The following is a 22,934-nucleotide window of genomic DNA, read 5'->3' on the forward strand; positions in this document are numbered from 1 at the left end:
GACACTTCAATTACTTTATTTTCAAAATCAATACCATAACTACATCCAGTGCATGGAAAACCCATATTACTATGCGAGTTTGCAATAAATCTGGGGACTATGACACTGGAATTCATGGCAGTATCATAATTATGTGGTGTGTACTTCTTGTGTCTGGGAATGGATCCAGTGGGGATGCAAGCAGTCTAAGACACAGACAAACATAGACATTCCTGTCTCGGTTTTCAGATGGAGAACCTACATCATAGATCAAAAATGCAAATTAACATAAATCTACTTTAGTAAACAATTCATATATTGGGAAAAGTTTTATGTAACCAAATGAACACTCAGAAACTAAGAGTGCTTTCCGATCCCACTGGTAAGTGAGGAACACATGACAATAGAAGCAGCTTGCAGAATCACACAGGCATCATGAAACAGTATGATTCTTCACAAATATGTTTGTTGATTCTTAACAGAGATTACATTTAAAGTCAAAAAGGCTACAAAGTATAAGGCTACTATAAATTCTATTATTCAGATAACAAGGAAAAAAAAACAATAAAATAAAATAAAAGAATAGAAACAAGAAAATTATATATTGAGTACCAACATTCATTTTTGTAAGTATTTAGTTTAGCCAGAGGACATAAAGAAAACACTGTTGCTAACACACAGTAAACCCTGTATACAGAGTCTGATCCTGGTCCACAGTCCACAGACATACAGTATGCAGCTCCAGTTGTCAGAAACATTGTGTAATAAAAATTGTAAATCAAAAATTAAACTGGCTAAACAGGTATGTCAAAAGAACCATAATCTCCTGCACATGTCAGTATGAGAAATGGGATAGATGAATGATTGTAAATTTTGGGAACATTAAGAGCCTTCAGCCATAGCGTTCAGACTTTTCTTGTTGAGGTATTCAAGAACAAAGACCTGCAGGATCTTGTTGAGATTGTTAATGGGGATTCGATCCAGGTTCTCCTCGTTGTCGTCAAAGGTGTGCCACACCGCAGGAAAAGGAGTCGAAATGAGATGGAGAATCCGGACCCCTAGTAATGCAGAGAAATACATTTGTAAGTCTTAAATACTTTTTATATGAACATTCATAAATCTCAGATATGGTCTTTTACCTTGGTTGAGGAAAGGTATGTGATCATCCTGAATTAGACCCACATGCAGGCCAGGCCAGAAGTATTGAACCTCATTAGGGTGATTCTCTAGGTGACCGAGCGCATGCAGCCGGCGCTCTAGATAAGAGTAAAGAGAGATTTACTTTTAATGTCAATGTATTTAGACTATTTCATTAATTATTTTGCATCCAGTAGTGTATGTAGGTTGTACTGGTCAATATGGCAGCTGTCTTGAACTTGTACTGATTCTCCAAATGTTTGAATGGTAGAGTATCTAAGTTTACACAAATTTGACCTGTAGTGTTTTGTCATCCATAAACAAAATCCAACTACCCAGAAGGGAAAAAACATGACACAAAGAAACGGAACATAAAAATACAAACCAATATTTTGTAGTCTGGAAAGCCATCGGGTCGTACTGGAGAACTGATTACCGAATCGAGGATTTGGACCGCCAATCAAGTCCAGTAAAACAAACAAATCCTGGTGAGAAATTGAATGAATGAAATACTTTAACCAGTTTTGTAGTTTGTCAATGTTTGCTTGCTCTTTAACCTTACATTCGCAATGCACTCATAGTAAAAAAGTACAAAAGCTGTCAATGCGGCAGTACCCTTACAAAAGGTACTAATAGGTAGCTTTTAGTACTAATATATACATTTCAGGTACTAGTATGTACCTTAAGGTAAACAAGGTACAAAAGTGTACCATTTGAAAAGGTACCACCCCATTGACAGCTTTTGTACCTTTTTGAGTGTATGTGATTGTCTATTTGCATACACAATATAATCCAAGACTCTATGTTCTATATTCAAATTCTATAGTCAGGGTGCATTTGAATCTAAAATATATCCCAAATACTGTATATCTCATGAAGATAGCTGTGTAGGAGAAAAAAAAAAAATCTTTCTTCACTGAAAAATCTCACGAGGAAGTACAAATGTAATCTGAGAAATATAGCAGAAGGAAAGCCTATCAGTGAATGTCAAATTAAATATTAATGTGCTCCTTGCACAAAGTTCCAGAAATCTTTTAACACAGCACATAAGTCATATGGGCCACTTTAACAGTACCTGGGACAGGGTGTATATCAAAATATCTCATTTTGTTTTTCAAGTAAGAAAGTAAGTATACAGATTTGGATAAAACTTAATGAGTAAATTAATAAGAATAGACTACATGAATAACAATAGATTTTTTTAAACAATAAGTATGATGCAGTAAGTTATTTTAGTCTGGCTGTATGTCAATGTATTCATTTTTGTGAGAGAACTGTACAATTCCGTCAAGCTGGCTTGTGTTGAAGGCTTCCGGTGGATGTGCTGTTGTCGCCATTTTGTGCGCTAAATGACGGGAGCCGTACAGAGAGTCTTCAGAGGTCCACTGGTAAAGAGCCTCCTCTCCATCAAAGAAAAAGAGCTGCAGAGACAGATCTGACCCAGAGTCCTGTAAAAAACAGCATAACACACACATGCTGCCATCTACCTGTGACACTACAGAATACAGCACAAATAATATCACTTAATACATCAAATTAATCCCAAGATTGGCACAAAATAAAGTTCAGAAACCAACTTAAAAAGAGAGAGTGGTAAATGTATAACAATAATAAACAACAATTCAGTTCAGTAAAGCTTCCTGGATAGTTTTCTTTCAGTTGTTTTCTCCCTTCACTGATCATCATCTTTGATAAAAGTAGCTCGTCTGATTATACCAAAGCTGATTTATTTGCAAATTCTCTTTTAGGAAGAACAGTTTAGAAAACTGACCACTTTACATGAACACAGAACATGACAGAAGAGATTTGTACTCTTGAATTAAAAGCCCTATTGCAAAAAAAAAAAATAAAAAAAAAAATGCACCACCTAATAGATAATAAATGTTAGCCTGAATGCTCTGTAAGTCCCTTTGGATAAAAGCGTCTGCTAAATGCATAAATGTATTCATTTATTTACTCTAAACCTAAACATGATAGTGTTATCAAAAGCATTTGCTGCAACTATGCCATGTTAGCTTGTTTTGAGGTCTTTTACCGTGACTCACATGAAGTGCTCCCCATCGCTATACCAGGTGAGCTACAGAGCAAGTTTACTATGTCGGTAAAGCCATATATATGGAGTTGGTTATGTAATGCATATGTCAAAATGTATTAATTTGCAAATGATGCATTACAATAAGTCTTTATTAATTAATAATCCCCCCCTCTAATCATAATTTATGTGAAAATTAATAAAGGTTGTTGCCGTTTTACTGCTACAAGTGTTCATTTCAGCTGGAAACTGCAATGCATTATAAAGTATAGGGATAATATATAGGTGTATTATTGGAGTTTTCAAACCTGTGGGTAGAGGCATGTTTTTTTCCAATGAGCCTAATTATCCTTAATTTACTCTATCAAAACATAATGCTGATGGTTATTTTTGTAGTGGCGGTGCTTTAAAGGGGAATGAATTAAGACCTTTCCCCCAAAAAATACTGTGGAAACAGTCATACAGCTAAAGCAAAGCACATTTGTTAAAAGTATTACAAAATAAAATGTGTATATATATATATATATATATATATATATATATATATATATATATATATATATATATATATATATATATATATATATATATATATATATATATAATGTGTACACTGCCAAACCTTCAAGGTCTTTAGTTCATCATCTTGGGCTCTTGCCAGCTCCAGAATCATAGAGCAGGGAACAGCAGAATCCGTTGCTCCAAGAAACTCACGGCCGTCCCACTGTGGAGGGTAGTATTTGGAGTCAAAGTGGCAGGCCACAACCAACTGACGTTTGGCCGCAGGGTTGAGAGTTGCAATTATGTTGGTAAAAGGAAACTGGCCATAAGGCGTATGAGCATAGAAGGCATCCTCTGTCACTTGCCAACCCGCGATCATTGAGTTGAGGGTTGATTTAATATGCTAAAGAAAAAGAAATTCAGACACTGAACAGACTGTGACATTTAAAAGTTAGCTTTAATACACAAACACACACTGACCTGCTGAACGTGTTGGCTTCCACTTGAACCAGGATAGCGCACAACAAGCATGGGCTTCAGGTCCTTCTGCCACATCCGGTCTAGATCGGTACGAGATACCACACTACTTAGCTCACTGGAGCTTAGTGTGGTTGCTTCATGTTTCAGCTGAAGAGAAAAAATATTAATTATTAATTCCACAGTGGGGTACTTATAAATCTGTGTCACGAGTAAACATGCCCCTGGGGCCATGACCAAGATCATGTCCATGTCCAAGAATATGTTCCACATTTTCATAGTCCTGTTCTTGTCTTTACTAGGAATCAACCTTCAACTGAGCTGGTCTCAACTACAACACTGCCTTTGAATACAGTATGATTTTGTGCATTTACTGTATTCTATAACCATTCCTCTCTTTTACCACTAATTAATTGTAAGTCTTTTTGATTGCTGTTAGTAATCGGATTGAAAAGCCTTAATGTAAACACCTCAATCAAACTGAGCTTGATCTAAATAAAATTCTGTTCAAATTGGAAGGAGTGGTGTAGAAATAATCCGGTTGCACTTTATTTTACAGTACGTGTACTAACATGTAGTTATAGTGTGCTTACAGTCTATTTATCTAAGAAAGTTCTGTTAACACAAGGTAACTACATGGGGTAGGGTTAGGTTTAGGGGTAGGTTTAGGGTTAGTACCTAGTTATTACATAGTTATTGTAATTACTATAATAAGTACATAGTATGTACATGAGGAACAGGAATGTAAAACAAAGTGCTACCAATAATCCTATAGAAAATAAACTAAGTAACACAACACTGTTTATTAAAAACAACTAAAAACTGAAAACTTGTTATGCTTTTTGACTGTTCATTTTTAAGACAACAGCATTTTGGGGGCCTGAAAACTCAAACTTTTCAAAAATAAAAAAAAATCTGTTCTTAGTACATTGTTCTTATGTAAACGTACCAGTAGTAGGTAAACGTTTCTCACTTCTCAGCTATATTTAAAAAGACATTGCCCACATGCACAATGCCTTGATGCTTGTTTTCCAAAGCCTTTTAATTATATCTTATGAAAATGCATTGGTTTATTTATGCCTTACAAACTTGTCAACAGATGAGACTGAATATTTACTGGATTTTTAAACTACAATTATCGCGGTAGTTTTTACTGGTTCTGAACGCAGTGACTGGGGCGTTACGCATGTTTTTTCCTTTTAAATTTAGGGTTCATGTAAATATACATTTCTAAATCTGAAATTGGATTGCATTTGTCCGTATTGACAAAAATTTGTGCCTGTTAACTCATCTACTACTGTTCCAAATTTTCAGACAGCTCTGATTTGTCTGTAGGTAATCAGGGCCCGAGCACCGATGGCTCCGTTTCTTCTTCTTCTTCTCTCGCATTTTTGATGGCTTAAACATGCTCAAAAAGTCATGAAACTTTGCACACACGTCAAACCTGGTGAAAATTTTAGTCTGATATAGTATTCAGAAGAGGGTGTGGCAAAATGGCTCGACTACTTGTTACTAAGAAAATCAACAGCCTTCCAGCTATGTTTCACGTACATGCACGAAAATTGGCACACACATGTAACACACCAATACCTACAAAAACAGCCTTGGAGCGGTTATCTTTAATATAATGAGCAAATTTTGTGTAATTTTTGTCATTTCCATGCATTGTATTTTAACGAACTCTTCCTAGAGATTTATTCAGATCAACACCAAATTTGGTTTGCCTAATCTAAAGGCCTTTGCAATGTTAAATTGTGAAGATCTTGAGTTTTCGTTGAAGAACGTTTTCGTGGCTGCCTGGCAAATTTCGATGATTCGCCATGAACAGATTGACATGCCCATATTCCATTATAATGATAGTGCCACCTGCTGGCAACAGGAAGATTGGCACATATATGGAATATACTTTGATATATTCCACTTATATTTATGACTTTAAATGCATATTTCTTACTGTTCACATTTTAACTAAAGCCACTCGCTGCCGGTGAGCCCGAGTGTATCATTCAATGACTCATTCACATATTCAGTTCCCAACACCTAATGGCTAAAAAATCCCAACTGCTACTAATTACAGACGAAAGGGATATACATAGTGGAAAGTCAACACTCTTATAACATTGCTCTACCATACACAACTGGGGTGGCAGATATGATTATTGATTCTGAACTTGATATCAACAACACTGAAGAGAAGCCATCTGGCAGATAAGATTACATCATCATTTTATACATTAGCTATAGTAACTTGGAACAGAAAAAAAAAGAAAAGTTTTTGTTGTTTAAAATATGTGTCAAGGTAAAGACAACACTCCAAAGCAAACATAGCGGTGAATAATAAAATGCTAAAGATGCTATTCCACAATGTGACTTATACATTTACTGTATACATTTAATAATCTAAAAACTGTTAAAAAAGAATCCACATTGTAACTTGTCCTTTTCAGTTTTCTGATAAATTGCTAAAAAAAAACAGTAGCGTCATACAAACACAGACAAGACATTTCCCCCAAATGCAGATTTTCATAACAAAACAAAGGGAATTCATTCTAAAGAGAGAAAATCTATAAATATTAAGATCTCCTACTGGTGGATCAGTGATGTGGATCCTGTCCCTATAGCAACAATGGGAGACATTCTGAGCAACATGAATGGATCTAAAGATTTAAGTGACCAGATCATACTAGTAAAGACATGAAGCAAATTAACCTTACTGTCCTCAGTCAGTTTAAGTGACTTTCACGCAACACTTTGAAATTTGAAATAAAAACGAGGACATATATCGAATAAATGAAATAATGCATAAATAAAAATTTCAAATCATATATTTGTATTATGTCATGCATTAAAAATAGACAAATATTGCCTATTAAATTCTTAAAGACATTTAAAGGCAAAAACACTCTCCTTTACTGAGATTCATAGTAAAATATGTTGAATTCACGGAGAAAAAAAAAGACATTCTGAAACCACAGCTGAAACTCCGTGCCACTTCTTTTAAAAGGGAACGGATTAAAATGATGCAAATTGCTGTGCAAAGGCTGATACCTTTTCCTCCTGCCACGGGACAGTGTCGCAGCTCGTCAGTGTCGCGAGGATGCCAATCAAAGCCAGCAGACTCGTGGTCCAGCGTCGTTCGACCATCTCCTCCGTTTTGTCCGCACGACGGTCTCCCGATTCTAGACAACTCGGATCATGTGAGAAAACAATTTACAAATCCTACTATGGCGACGGAATAACTCTTGAATATTAAGAACATTCCGTGACGCTCGGCAAACTGATTTGCTGAACGACAGACATTGCTAAGTTGAACAAGTATCATGAATATTAACTACATAAGATGATTGCATGGCGCTCAAGGAATGTTACTATGCAACGTACGCCAGTGAGACTTTATTAATATTCACGATTATCCACTTCGATTCGGCACAAAGAGCTGTTATCCTGCTGAGTTTTTTTCTCCTAACTTTCCTGTCCTTAAATAAATAAAGAATTTATACAATACCGAGTTGCTTTCAATGTACTAATGGTTACCATTCATATTCTTAATAAATAAAAATATAAAATACATATATAAAGAGAAGATAGATTTCTAGATATGAAAGCACAAATTTTAATTCGTTCTTGTTGTTTATTTCAATAAACGTTCCATAAATATTGTTACAATTAATTTATTTTTTCTCCCAAACTGCATTCTTTTCATTATTATTATTTTTTTAAGAATGTTACTTGGTTGCCCATTTTCATGTTTTTCATGGTTGCCCAACTGTTATATCAGTAAATCTAACTGCAACCCTCGTGTCGCAAATCGAGATACTTTATATTTCAGAATGTGCGTCCTTTTAATATTCAGCGGATTTTTTTTAAATAAGTGATCTGTTGTAATTATGAACTGTAGTAGGCCTACTGTACAGTACAGCGCAGTAAACCCGGAAATCTACTGCAGCGAGATTTCTAGTTCTGTTTGTTGTATTATTTTAGAAAAAAAAATTCACAATTGCTAGTCACAATAATAGGTTAATGGTTAATAATAATTTGATATCGAGGCGATTTATCGTGATGGATGATACAATTTTAAGTTTTAAATCACAGCTCTTGGAAAAAGAGAGAGAGAGAGATTGCAGCTTTGAAGAAAAAACTTGATCAGTCGGAAAAGGTCTGCAATCATTATTCTATTAATTCTTTACACATGTTGTGGGTCATCTGTGTACAATTGTGTAGTTTTTTGTTCTTGCTGTTGTTTCTTTAGTATTATGGTATTTAAAGATTTTTAACAAGGTAATGTTATTTGATGCTCACATTTATTATGTGTTATTTTATTGAGTGAAAACTGTGTACAAGCACACATCAATCTATTGAAACCATGAGTTTCCAACTTCTCATTATTTAGCAAATGCATTTCTAGTTTGAAAACAAAGAATGAATGAATGCTAGTGATTGTCTTTATTCTAACTCTTTTTAGGTTTAGCCTGATTAGTATATATATATTTAAATTCTAAGGGGACGTTTTTTTAAATGTCAAACTTGTTATTTATCTGAAATAAATCCTACACTGTACACAACAGTTTCTTGACCTTAAGCATAGGGCTAGTGATGTCAAACTCAAGCCCTGTTACAGTTACCATTCTGGATTCATACCATATATTGGAGCATACTGTATATTAAAAATAAATAAATTAATTAATAGAACAGCTAAAATGATTTGTCTGACAGCATATATATATATATATATATATATATATATATATATATATATATATATATACACACACACACACATGCATGCATGCGTACTTACATATATATATATATATATATATATATATATATATATATATATATATATATATATATATTCAAAATAGAAAGGTGTCTGTGTCATGAAATTACGTACTAAAAGTTCGGGATCAGTAAGATTTGTAATGTTTTTTTGAAGAAGTCTCTTCTGTTCATTATCTCTACGAACAAACTCTTTCAGGACTGTTGCATTCTGATTATAATGGAAACATGGCTTCACCCACACATCCCAGATGTAGCTATTGAGCTAGTGGGCTGCACATGATTCCATTGGGATAGAAACAAAGAGTACGGTAAGAGCAAATGAGGAGGATTGTGGATTTACGTGCATAACAATTGGTGCACAAATACAGAAATCATAGGCAGTCACTGCTCTCCAGATTTGGAGTATCTGACAATTAAATGCAGACCGAACTAACTTCCATGCGAATTTACCATTATCATAATGCTGTTTACATTCCACCAGATGTTTACGATAGCATAGCCTTAGGCTACCTGCACATTGCTATAAATGCACATCAGAGCACCTACCCTGATGCAGCTCATATCATAGCTTCCATTCTTCCAAAATTTGGGAACAAGCTACCAGGGGAACAAGGACACTAGAGAACGCTTATTCAAACATCAAGAATGATCTTAGATCGACACTTCTACCACATTTAGGCCAGTCAGACCACTTATCCATACTTCCAATTCCAGTATATACCCTCTCAGGAGAAAAACTCAACCTACTGTAAAGACTGTTAAAACATGGCCTGAAAAAGCCTCCTTGCAGCTGCAGGAATGCTTTGAAAGGACAAATTTGGACATTTTTGAGGCTCAGGAGTTGGAGGAGTACACTTCAACTGTACTTTACATTCAGCACGGTGTTGACAATGTCACAGTTAACAAAAACATCAGTGTGTACACCAACCAGAAGCCCTGGATGACGATGGAGGTCAAAACTCTCTTTTGCAGTTTGCAGCACAGCCTTCAGGTCTGGTGATAGAGCCCTACACAGCACTGCCAGAGCCAACCTGAAGAGAGGAATCTGAGAGGCTGAAGCTGGCTACAGAAGGAGAATTTAAACCACTTCAATAACAACAACTCACGGCTGGTGTTTCAGGGCATCCAGCAAATCACCAGTTACAAACCCAGCAACCAAATGACTTTCAATGGGGTGTTTACAAAGAAACACTGTCCAAATCCATCGGCTCATCCTGCCTGAAGTCTCCCACAATATCCCACTACTAAAAAAGACTGTCATAAACTGCCAACAACTACCGTCCAGTCTCACTCACTCCGGTCATCACTAAGTGCTCTGAGAGGCTGGTCCTACCAAAGCCACACATCTCTTCAGATCTCTCAAGGACTACTAGTCTCGCGTAGCCAGACCTTCAGACCTTTCATGGCAGCTTTCTTTGGCCAAGACCCGCCCATGAGGCCATTTGACTGACATGTTCAACAACCAATCACAGTTCATTTCGTTCATCACCATGTTTCGAGGGGTGGAAATGTCCCCACAATAACAGGTTTAACCGGTGTGTAAAACTTTCGGATGTATTTTAAAGCTTCTATGCCGTGAACTTTAAATATTTGCAATGCTTTTGAAAATCCAGCATTTAGTTGATTCTGATAAGCGCTCTTCGTCACAGTTGTAAACATAATGGCTTTCTTCTTTTGTGAGGTGTTTGGTGCAACGGTATCTTTGTTTCCAGGCGGAACGTTAAATAAAAGTGACACACACGTCTCACAGAAATCCTGTAGAATTCAACTAATCCGATAACTACTTCGACATTCCTGAAGTGTTTCCACTTTTGAGTCCCATATGCATCAGACGTTTAGCCAATAGTCCGTGGGCTCCCACTGCCTCAGTAGAGCAACCAACATACTTAAAGTCTTATCCCACCCTGGACATCAGCTGCTTAACCGGCTGCCCTCTGTAGACATTTCACATCACGGATAAACAGATTCAAAAACAGCTTCTACCCTAGAGCCATTTGCGAACTGAATACTGCCAAACAATCTACAGACTCTCAGCCTTTCTTGACCACAATACCACTGAACATTACATAGATGCAAATAGTATTTTCAGCAGTTCCTAATTGGTTTACATTTCAACTGTACCTCTGCGCTACTGTGTTTTTTTTTACATTTCAGCTGCACTATTGCACTACTTGTTTACATTTCAGCTACACTGTTGCACTACTTGTTTACATTTCCTGCACTACTTGTACACAGGGTCTCCACAACCCAGACCTCAGCTGCTATGCCATTGTTTAATATTGTATCTTTTTATCACATGGTCCTATTGTTGTATGCATTTATTTTTGTTAGATCACTTTTTATTTTAATTAATACTGTTCCAGAGGGAGTCACGTGGGACCACCAAGAAAGATGGCCACACACTAGAGGAGCTCCTAAAGCCCGTTGATTAATGTTCTGAATTTGGAGACATACACTTCAATAGTTGTCATAATTTTGACACCCTTTGTCGACTTTGAGGTTTCTTAAGGACTGAAGCTGTCTGAAAAATGGCAAGTAATAATAAAGCAAACTTTTCAAGGGAGCTACCACGAGGAAGAAGCAAGCTAGCGTAAGCGCCCAGACCCCGGAGGTAGAGCTGCTTGAAAGCACACCTGTGACTGATGACGCCCTTTCAGTGGCAACGGAGGAGAGCACGGGGAGTGACAGCAAAAAAGACATTTTAGAAGAAATAAAGAAACTGAATGCTACTCTGCAGGCGGTGGCAAAAGATGTCACTTTTATTAAGGACACAACTAAACTAAAAGACTCAGTGGAAGATATAAAAGTGAGGATGGGAGAGGAGGAACAGCATATATCAGACATTGAAGATGCTAGTGCGCTTACTGAGGCAAAAGTGGACAAATGCGAGGAGTAGGAGAAATAATGTACGGATTATCAGATTAAAGAAGGTGTAGAGGAACCTGGAAAAGTGGATCAATATTTGATGAAGATTCTGGATAAAGCATTTGAGCTTGGAGACATTTTTCTCAGGTCTACAATTACCAACTCTTTCTACTGAACAGAAAACAAGGCTGGATGCACCTATAATGGAATAAGAGGTCAGAGTTGCTATTTCATCAATGAAAAATGGGAAGTCGCCAGGTTTGGGTGGCTTCCCGATTGAATATTATAAGAAATAAATTGATATTCTATGGAGCCAAAAGAGTCTCAATAAATATAAATGCACACACAGGATTCAAACATGCACACACATGATTCATAAATACACACACAGGATACACAAATGCGCACAAAATTTACAAATGCACACAAAATTCAGAAAAACACACAATTCAGAAATGCAAACAACATTTACAAATGTACTCAAGATTCACAAATGCACAGGACAAGATTCAGAAATGTATTTCTGATGCACACTGTGGCGAGTGGGGCAGGGCCGAGAGGCGTGGGAACGAGGAGTGAGGCCAGGTGTAGTGATTGGAGATGAGCTGCACCTGCGCCCCACCGCCGGTATCGAGTCCCACGTAGGAGATGGAAGGATATAAAACTGGAGCGACTATAGTGAAGGTTGAGAGAGGACCAGGCCTGGGACATATTTTATGTTTTGGTTTTTATTTGCGCGCACCTGTCGTCCGCGAGGGGCTGATGCGCTGTTTTGGTGTTTATTTTGAATATTAAAGTGTTATTTGATTGTGCGCCGGTTCCCGCCTCCGTCTTCAAGGACGAGAGATAATTTTATTTTACTGTAATGGTTTTTTTTGTGTTTGTGTGCCTGTCTTTAGTGGTTATTGATAAAGGGCCCAAAATGCAAATGTGAATTAATCATGTGTTTGGAAGCTGTCTTTTTTGTTTTGTTTTGTTTTGTTTTTTGTTTTGTTAAAAATTTTCCAAATAAAACCAAGACTTGTATATATTATTATTATTATTTTTATTTATTTATTTATTTATAAACAAATGCTTTTATTCAGCAAGGACGTGTTAAATTGATAATAATAATCAGTTTACAAAAACAAATAAATAAAACAAATTAAGCAGCACAACTGTTTACAAAATTGATAATGAATCAGCATATTAGACTGATTTCTGAAGGATTATGGGACACTCAAGACTGGAGTAATGATGATATTAAATCAGCTTTGCATAATAAGAATACATCGCTCAGCTAGAGGTAAAACTTTTTTTGCTGTACATTCAGCATAATATTCTGAGTGCTGATGATCTTGCTGGTAGAATACATGCTTTTGATTATGGTTACAATCAGCAGAAGAACCGTCCTCCGTCAGTCAAATTGTTTGGTGGAAGCAACGATTTGGGTTTAAATGCCATACAATCTTGGTGCTTGTTGCGCAACATGCCTCTGTTATTTGATGATTTTGTGCAGAGAGATGATAAACACTGGTATCTTTTGCTCTTACTTCTGCAGATTGTTAACATCGTATTCTCACCAGTCCTAAGCATCACATAATGATACATTACCCACAGTGTATAAGAAAAATTGGACCAATTTTTTAAATGTGGTGTATGAATTATGAAGCTAAACACCTTTTTTTTAAAACTTAATTAAAAAGCTTCAAAAACATCACCAAAACATTGGCCAACAAGCACCAGAGATGTATGGCAATGCACTGGGAGTCTTTTAGCCAGTACAGATTGACTCTTGGTCCAGGGATGGTGGAACTCTGTGAACTTAAAGGTGGCATGGAGATGGGTTCCAAACTAGGAGTGGAAATATCAGAACATGTCTATTCTGTAAAGTGGATCAAACATCATGGCACAGAGTATCGCCCTGACTTTATTATCTGTACTGAAGTAGCATGTGAGATGCTATAACAGATTAAAATTTCATAATTATTGGGAATAATGAGGCGAGAACCGGCGCACAATCAAATTAAAGCTTTAATAGAAAAAAACACAAAACAGCACAAACAAAACTAAAATCCAGGCCTGGTCCTCTCTCGTCCTTCACTGTCATCGCATATCCTTCCATCTCCTCCGAGGGACTCGAGACCGGTGGGTCGAGCAGGTGTCGCTCATTTCTCAATCAATCCAACGGCCTCGCCCCGTTCCCACGGCTCTCGGCCCCGCCCCACTCGTCACAGATGCCAGTGTTTCATAAGATCAAGACTATTGCTGTGAAAGATGAAAATGTACTTTTATGTGGAACATTGATGGAAACACTCTGTTTTGATGACCATTACAGTCAGACTACATCCAGACCGAGTTCTAAGGTCAGTGAATGTTAACGAGCTGTGTTATTTCAAAGCATTTGATCTTCAAATTAAGTATGGTACAACAGATTCTGCACTGAATATAGTGCCCTATTGACATTTTATGCAGATGTGATGTTTTTTGTGAATGTATTTTAAGCCTGACCGTGTTTTAATAAATATTTTAAATGGTATGTTGAAGTTGTTTTCTGTTCTGTTCTCTGGAGTTATTTGATCAGCAATTTAACATATTGCAACACCAAATGGGTTTTAAAAGTGTACTCACTGAGTGGGATTTGTTTTTCACTAAGAAAATGTAAATTAACTCTACAAAAGTGAAATAATAACACTAATTGGTGTTAATTTCCCCTTAGTGTTAAATTGTGGTAACACTATTCAGAGTTAATTTACTTTAGTGTTAAATTGTAACAACACTATTCAGTGTTGAGCAGTGTTAATTTTTAACTCCAAACAGAGTTAATTTTACTCTGAAAATTTGCAAATGATATCAAAAGTTGACATTCTTGCTTATGATTTTTGAACAGTTTGGTCCAAAATCATTGGTCTCGTTATATTCAGTATGACATACTACATCTAGATACCAAGGTTTCCCATGCCAGGTATTTTAGGCATCAACCATTCTGAAAATTGATGTACAGTGATTTTACAAATTGATTTGTGTCTTCAGCACCATGCTCTGAAGCAACATATAAAGCTAGCTGCTGCCACCTAGTGGTCACAAGAAATAAAAAATAAAAACACAAATTGTATTTGTAAATTTAATCCTATTTCTGTGAATCTAACCTCTTTCTATTCATTGTGTCCTAAAGAATCCAGTGGTTTATGTTTTTCGACAGGCAGCATTACTTTTTCGAAACCCATTCTTTACCACTTGTCCGACCTTTACCAAATTTCACACAGGTCATCATCAGACCATGCTGGCAAAAATATGTTTCATATCTTAAACGATTTCTGTATAAAAGATGGTCAAATCTGATATTATTGGTATCACTGGCATTTCATGCAGTAATTTTTATGCACTGAAAATTCATATAAAATTATGACCATATTCTGCCATGTGTGCTTAGCAGATAGCTTTGCCTCTGATGTGGAGGAACAAGCTAAATAGACCCCAAGCTATATACAGTACAATTTTCTGGAAAGTCAGTATGTCTTTCTTATTTAACTCTCTCTCTCTCTCTCTCTCTGGGGATGTTGCTTACAGTGTACAACTATAGAGGAGGGCCTTGTTACAGGTGTTTGTACCCCACGCCACTTCCTCCTGAGAAATTCTTCACTGCTTAATTGTGATTGCATTATTTGGTTGCATAATTAAATAATTACAATGATAGAATTATTGCAAAATTTCAGCCAGACTCTATTCAAACTTTGTGCATTCTATTTGTTGTTGGTTTTTAAAATTGTTTAAATTAAGAAAATTGATGAAGTTTGAATTTGACTTACATTGTTAAAATGTGTGCTAGACAATGGAAACTGATGATGTCACCATGAATTTTGTGTAATAAATGGCACTTAGTCTTAGTGCATTTAATTCCACACAAATTTAGTACGATGCTAACACGTATGAGTAAGGCAAAACATGTCTGAATAACACTTATTGAGTTATTTCTGATTTCTGATGATTCAGTGATTTTCAATTATATCTTAATTTTTCAGGGTCCTGTGGGTATGACTTTAGTGTGACTTGTTTTGATATTGTGTAGTGCCTGGAATAATGGATTGCCTTCAAGCATTAGAAGTTCTGATAATTGCCTACAGTCAAAGATGTATCCTTATGACACACTAAACTTAAACAATTATGGCTTTTTTTATACTCACCTACTTTAATAAGGTAAGCATAACATAAGTAAATGTCTCCTTAAGTTCAGCCTCATTTGAGAAGCAGCTGTTAATGTTTGATGGTCAGGAGGGGTGTTTCCGCTCAATACGGCTGCGACACCCATGGTAAATGAGCTCCAGGACTATGATAAGTTCTGTGGCTCTGCTGCTACAGATAAGGTCTGAAGATGAGGAAAACTCCAACTTTCCTTCCTATATTTAGACTTTAGACCAGGTTTGAGTTGGTCTGTGGTGCAGTCTATTTTCAGCTCCTTAAAATAGCAATTTACCAGCAATGCGCCTGAACACACCTCTTTTTTTAGACCAGCAGGCCCATGGGCGCAAAAATGAGCACAAATGCATTTGCTAATTAAAGGACATCGCGCTGGATGGGAAAATGTGAACGGCGCCGGACTGAGACTAGTAAACTCACTTGCACTGCGCCTTGCATTGCATTGCGCCGGGTGTATTATAGAGCCCATAGTGAAAAAAAAAAAAAAAAAGGTTTATATTGCCGCATGACTGGAGTGAGTAAACGCACTTTTTCTGTATGCTTACCTGTAGTGTTTGTGGTTTGCAAACTTGGCAATGATTCCCAGAAGGCGATTCAGCTGCTGAAGAAAATTTCTGGAAAAGACATCGAGCAGATCGCTGTGATGTCAACGGAGGATTGATGGCCTGGGCTAAGAGGATAGATCCCACTTTTCCTCAATATTGACAGTCATTAATCATCTGTATTAATAACATGAATGAAATTAATGAAGTTGAAATGATTTTACACAGCCTATGTACATTAATTTAATTGATGCTATTACTGGTGGTATGAATTATGACACTTAATCACTTCCCTGCCTTTTTGTTGTTTTAAAGTATATTTTAATATGTGTAATATAATCAGACTGCATTTAAAATAATGCTCAAAAAACATTTATCATTATCATTATGTTGAAAACAGCTGAGTAGGTTTATTTGATGAATAGAAAGTTCAGAAGAAAAGCATTTATCTGAAATAGAACTCTCTTGTACCATTATAACTGTTTTTATCATCACTTTTGATTCATTTAAAGCATCCTTGCTAAATAAAAGTAATAATTTCTATATATTCAAGATTTTGAATGGTAATGTTACAAAAGCTTTTTATTTCAGATAAATGCTGTTCTTCAGACCTTTCTATTTATCAACAAATCGTGAAAAAAGTAATAATGTAACTGCTGTAAGTATTAATTATATATAAAATAATATATATCTAAAATAAATTGAAATAAATTACTGTTCAGGAATAAATCTTACTATTCAAATACTTTTGACTTTTGAGTGTGTGTGTGTGCATATAATAGCTGCATTAAGAGAATAGTATAATCAGTGTAAACTGTATGTTGTCTTCTGGAACGAGTAAATATTGTCCGTACCTTTTTAAATTAAACAAAAGTTCTTCCCATATTTAAATATGTCCTTGTTTCTCCTTGAGCATTGATGAATTGATGAACTTTTGTAATAGTTGTGTGAGTCCCTCAACTGTCAACTTTTTTAAAAAAGGACCTTAGAATCTTACTTGTGGAAAGGGTTTGCAGAAGATGCTGTAAAGAAAATACATAACTACTCACAGGTAGGCTACTATTACAAAACATATCCAGATAATGATGGAGTATTGAGTCAAATGTATAAATATACAGATACAAGTATTTGAATGGAGTCATTTGTGTAAATTCAGCTATTATTTTTATTATTATTATTATTAGTAGTAGTAGTAGTAGTGGTGGTAGTAGTAGTATTCTCGTGGGCTGTATGTAAATAGTTATGTGAAATAAATTATTTAGGGGGAGTGCAATGAAATGTAATATATATATATATATATATATATATATATATATATATATATATATATATATATATATATATATATATATACACACACACACACACACACACACACACACACACACACACACACACACATATATATAATCCCACCAATTTGTAAATCATGAGCAAACAATATGAACTTTGTGGACAATCGCAGCAAGAAAGATATCGCTAGAATGTAACTAACGTTGCAGGACGCTACAAAGCGTTATTGCGTCACAGTGGCTGTGGAATGACGCCGGTTGGGGGCGTCAACACACGATCCGCGCTCGCATAACGGAAACTGCGCGTGAGAGACATGCGCTTCAGAAAGCGAGAGAAAGACAAAAGCATTTCTGCGCTTATGAAGTTAAACTTCAGCTCGACAAACCTGCCATTTCTTTTAGGTTTTACTTTCTCTGTCTGCGTTACTTATTTGCCCGCTGAAATGGAGAGCAGATATTGTGGCGCGTTTGAAGTAGCAGAATGTATCACGAAAAGAGGATACAAAGTTTTCAAACCGAGCTCATGTAAGGGGCTCTATGACTGAGCGATGCTTTCCGCCTAAATTAAGCCCCAGAAGCTTCAAAAAAGAAACCAGGAGGCGTTTAAGTCCTCGTTTTCCATTGATAGTAAGTTTTTCTTCATCAGGGAAACAATTTTCTAGCATTTAATGTATTTTCCCTCTCTTTCCATCTTGTCTTCAGTGAATCCTTTTAAATGCATTTGGTCTTGAGATTTAGTTGTTCATGGTGCATTATGATAAAGCCTGAACAAAGACGTTTATATTACTTGTTTTGCTGGTATTTGGGATCTTGTGCCAGTTATGTGATCTAGAGTGGGAGGGTCTCCAGATGTGTTTCCAGATGTGAGCTGGAGGTCTTTATGGCAAAAGACAAAAATGTGCAAAACTCTTCCACAATACAATGAGTTTGAAGTTTAGCTTATTATGCACATAGATAATGGCTTGGTGAGCTCTGTACCCCCATTCACGGAACTGTGGAATAAAGACACAATTTTGTTTCAAACAGGAATGAGAGATGAATGAGGAGCTGGATAACAATGGGAGCCACTTTGTTAAGCATCACGAAGGCATCCTGATTGCTCAGCCATGGAGTGACACTCTTATCAGTCCAACATCACACACGGAGCCATGAAGCATGCTATGTGCATTGCATGTTTTAAGAGGGAAACTTCACGAAAAATATGCACCTTATTCTTGGGTCTAATTTTGCTGCTTTGTATGCCACGGATTGCACATGATTGCCGATTCTGCTCACCTGCTTTAGGAAAGAAGAATATTGCATTTAATTATAAACACAACCTGGTCACTAATTAGATATCAGCCATGGTTTCCAAGCTTGTCAGTTTTACAAGGTTTACTTCGTCTGTGGAGGAAACTAATGTCTGCCAGTAGTAGCACCTCTCCTCTGACTTTACCTAAACACTTCGTCCACTCTCAGCATCAGACTGCACCCCCAACCCCTTCTCCATCACCAAGCCCTCCGGTGCCACTCTGTGTCCAGCTCTCCAATGGGAATCACAGCGTCCCGAGCCCCACCAGCTCCCTCCACGGAGTGTCCTTCCTCCTCCAGATCGGACTTACTAGGGAGATGGTCACCCTTGAGACACACAATCTGTCCCTCAGTTCTGTGAAGGATTTGGTCTGCTCCAAAGTCAATCAAAAGGTAATAACTTTTCAAGGATATTTCTTATTTGCATGATCTGCTTGCTTACTGAATCTAGGAGCTTGCTCACTCTGTAAAACCATTAGAAAGTGTACCTTTCAAATCTCTACACATTTTTGTTTCAAAGAGTATATATGTTTTTAGACCATTTTAATTTTTGAAATTGAATTCTGGTAATTTCTTTAAAAGGATAAGACTAATTGACTGATGCGAGTTGTCTCCTGTAATCTTCAGGAAATTGATTTAGGTGAATGAGCATGAGGAGCATTAGTAACTGATTAAAGAACACATTTTCATTCAATCTCATCTAAATCTGCTTTGATCCACATGCATTTCTACAAACACGGCAGATGCAGTGGGATGCAGATTGCTAGCAGCACATTTCTGCTGTTCACACGGTGAAGGCAATGGCTGTGGATTTCAGACCTCTGTCATAAGTCAGTATTACAGTATATAGGGGAAGTCGTGGCCTAATGATTAGAGAGTCAGACTCCCAATTGAAGGGTTGTGAGTTCGAGTCTCCTGCTGTCAGGAATTGTAGGTGGTGGGAGTGCATGTACAGTTCTCTCTCCACCTTCAGTACCACGACTAAGGTGCCCTTGAGCAAGGCATCGAACCCCCGACTGCTCCCCGGGCGCCGCAGCGTAAATGGCTGCCCACTGCTCCAGGTGTGTGTTCTTGGTGTGTGTGTGTGTTCACTTTGGATGGATGCAGAGCATGGATTCTGAGTATGGGTCACCATACTTGGCTGAATGTCACGTCACTTTCACTTTATAAATATTTGGCATTTTTATTTTCGGGACTTTTATTTTGATGGCGCTGACAATGGCATTCTCCCTCTTGTTTCTCTGTCATCGTTAACAGTTCTGTCTAATACAGATATTAGTCTTTTTAATAATCAAATAGAACGGATAACCAAAGGAATTAATGTATACAAAAAGTATTGTAACGATTGATTTTATATTATTAGTAATATTATTAGAAATGCAAACAGTATAATACTTTCTTGTTTGCCATCAGCATTAAGCAAATATGAATTTATATAATTTAAACAAATTTTTGAATGGCTAATAAACATTTAATTTCACAAACATTGCAAACTTAGTAAAATCCAGCTATGAGATCTTGTGAAGTTTGCATTTTTATCAAGCATGATCGCATGTTGTCTTTGTGATGGGTGGTCCATGTGAATTGAATGCTTTAAACTAGTGCCCCAAGACAACGACTGGTTAAGAATAAGATGCAACGACACTGTTTGAGCGCCCCTTTGATTGTCAATGCAGTAATGTGCAATGACACTGTTATCGGGATAACCCGTCAAAATAAAAGTCCTGTTTTAGACAAGTATCTGCCAGAGATGTATTACTATTGTTCAGCAGAACATAGCCTACTGCTAAAAAAAATCGAATAACTTTTTTTTTAAGGTTTATTCACACAAAATTTCTTCCATGTTTTATTTTTAATAGTAAATCCCCTTTGTTTACCAAAAAGTTAAGTTTGCTTAATTTTTAATAATTTAAATATAAATTAAATGAATGTTTTGTGTTTAATGTTTAATGTGCATCTCAGAAAATGTTTTATTTAAAACCCCAACTGAATGGCACTTCAATGCACTTAATTCATCTGTCAACTTTATTGTCGTTGTTCACAGTACAATATATAATTATAGCTGATATCCTGCACAGCCCAGAGTTTAAACTGATAAGTGTGTGCTGTCATATTATTGCAAATCACTATTGAATTCCCACCACTATTTTTTCAAGCAGTATTTGCACTGTAAACCTTTTTTATTTATATAAAGTGTGGGTAAACTTAAACTGTATGGCTATGCTTTGGTTCCTGTAGGCTTTGCGTGCGTGCAGGGGTCGGGGGGCCTCTATGTCCATTTTGCTTGGGGCCCCCAAATTCCTTCAAACGACCCTGGACATAGAAGGACTATGTGAGAACCACCGTGGATGATAAGTTCGCTCTGCCACCTTGTTATTATTTTCATGCATACCGCACTATAATGTGATGCATGCAAAATACATAGTTTTGGCCGTTACAAAGTCTCCATCCACAAACAGATGTGATTCGTCTGCAGATAGAAGGTATTTCATTGCACTTAACAAGTAATCTCAACGGCCTATATATGTGCAATATTTTAAAGAGCCTCACTAACTGAGTTTAATGCCACAGTCATGTTAGAATGCATCTCATTCTTGTTTCTGTGGTGGTGAGTCGGTTTCGTCATGAGGCGCGCGGTCTGGAGCGCTGTATGACTGATGCAGCAGTTCAATTCAACTTTACTCCAAATATATGAACTTACCTGTTTTCAATACTTTATATTTAACGTGTTCGTTTATGTCCAATATTAGTGTTAAACTGTTGTACTTTAAATTAAATCTACTATTGATTTTCACTGTTGACTGATTTTGCTGAACATTTAGACCGATAACTTCTGTGCACAGAAGCAGCAGATTTGTCACAGATTTGTTTTAAATACAGTATTTTTTATTTAACGTTAGTTTATCAGTTTGTTTTGAAAGTATATTTTTTCGATTATTGGTGATAGGCTCTCTCTCGCGCACCTGCGCGGTTTAAAACACCAAATAGTTATGCTATGACAAGAACAAAGACGCCTGTTTCACATATAATCCGTCTGCAGTCCGTGTGCGTCATGTATGTGGTGCTGAAGCATCACGGACTCATTGTGCTTTCACACAGGATGCGTTTGCAGTCCGCTACTGATCCGCGTCGGTTTAAGCCACAAAAAAAAAAAAAAAAATACATTTGTCCATTATTTTGATATCAAAGCATGTAAAAAAATCAATAAAAGAAAAAAGTTTTTCAGCATTGTGAATCTTTCATAAACATATTTAAATTCAAATATAAACAACGTATTACTCATGCATTTGACTGCTAAGTTTTTATAATAAGTTGCTGAAACAAGCTGCAACACATTTAAACACAACATTAGCCTACATTTCTTGTTAGGATATCACAAACATTTAAAATGAAAACTCACCACTGACAGAATAAGTCGACTCTCGTGCCTTTTGCATTTAATCTTTATTACACGCAATCCAACGGGAATCCGTTAACATGGGTGCGTAAAAAATTACGCAACGCATACGCACCGCAGACGGAGTATGTGTGAAACGGGCGAGAGTCTCTCTCTTGCTCCACCCATTGTAAATTTGCTGACTTGCCAATTGTAAATTTGCGTTAAGACCGACCAATTATTTTTTACTCTTCAAACAACTAATACAAAAGCAATAAAATAATATTTATTATATTTAAGTAAGTATTATAAATATATACATTTCCTAGGCCTACATACAAACGAAGGCTATCTTCCTTAATTAAAAAAAGAAACCTGTGACATCATCCATGTTTACACTATTGGTTAACGGATGTCACACTATGTCTGCGCTTCGTCTCATACTTTCATTCACTGTCAGAGTCAACAGTTCGTGCTTGGTAATG

The 22,934-nt window shown here is 36.5% G+C and overlaps 2 protein-coding genes across 2 annotated transcripts in view; one reads left to right on the forward strand and one right to left on the reverse strand.

Annotated features, from left to right (window-relative positions):
- Positions 1–7,318, reverse strand: LOC128031487 (glutaminyl-peptide cyclotransferase-like). Its single transcript, XM_052619784.1, has 7 exons — positions 7,175–7,318; positions 4,130–4,276; positions 3,771–4,052; positions 2,397–2,564; positions 1,502–1,601; positions 1,119–1,235; positions 1–1,037 (listed from the first exon to the last, which is right to left on the reverse strand). Exons 1-7 carry the CDS (start codon positions 7,268–7,270, stop codon positions 862–864), a joined length of 1,086 nt encoding a protein of 361 aa, XP_052475744.1. The 5' UTR covers positions 7,271–7,318; the 3' UTR covers positions 1–861.
- Positions 7,319–18,095: 10,777 nt separating this feature from the next.
- LOC128031483 (serine/threonine-protein kinase D3) overlaps positions 18,096–22,934 on the forward strand; it is a 116,884-nt gene continuing 112,045 nt past the window's right edge. Inside the window, exons 1-2 of the mRNA XM_052619779.1 lie at positions 18,096–18,410; positions 18,810–19,466. Of these exons, the coding sequence (XP_052475739.1) occupies positions 19,182–19,466 (285 nt within the window). The 5' untranslated portion in view covers positions 18,096–18,410; positions 18,810–19,181. The remainder of the gene's footprint in view (positions 18,411–18,809; positions 19,467–22,934) is intronic.

This window comes from Carassius gibelio, chromosome A17, assembly GCF_023724105.1.
Source record: "Carassius gibelio isolate Cgi1373 ecotype wild population from Czech Republic chromosome A17, carGib1.2-hapl.c, whole genome shotgun sequence".
In the NCBI taxonomy this organism is placed as follows: Eukaryota; Metazoa; Chordata; class Actinopteri; order Cypriniformes; family Cyprinidae; genus Carassius; species Carassius gibelio.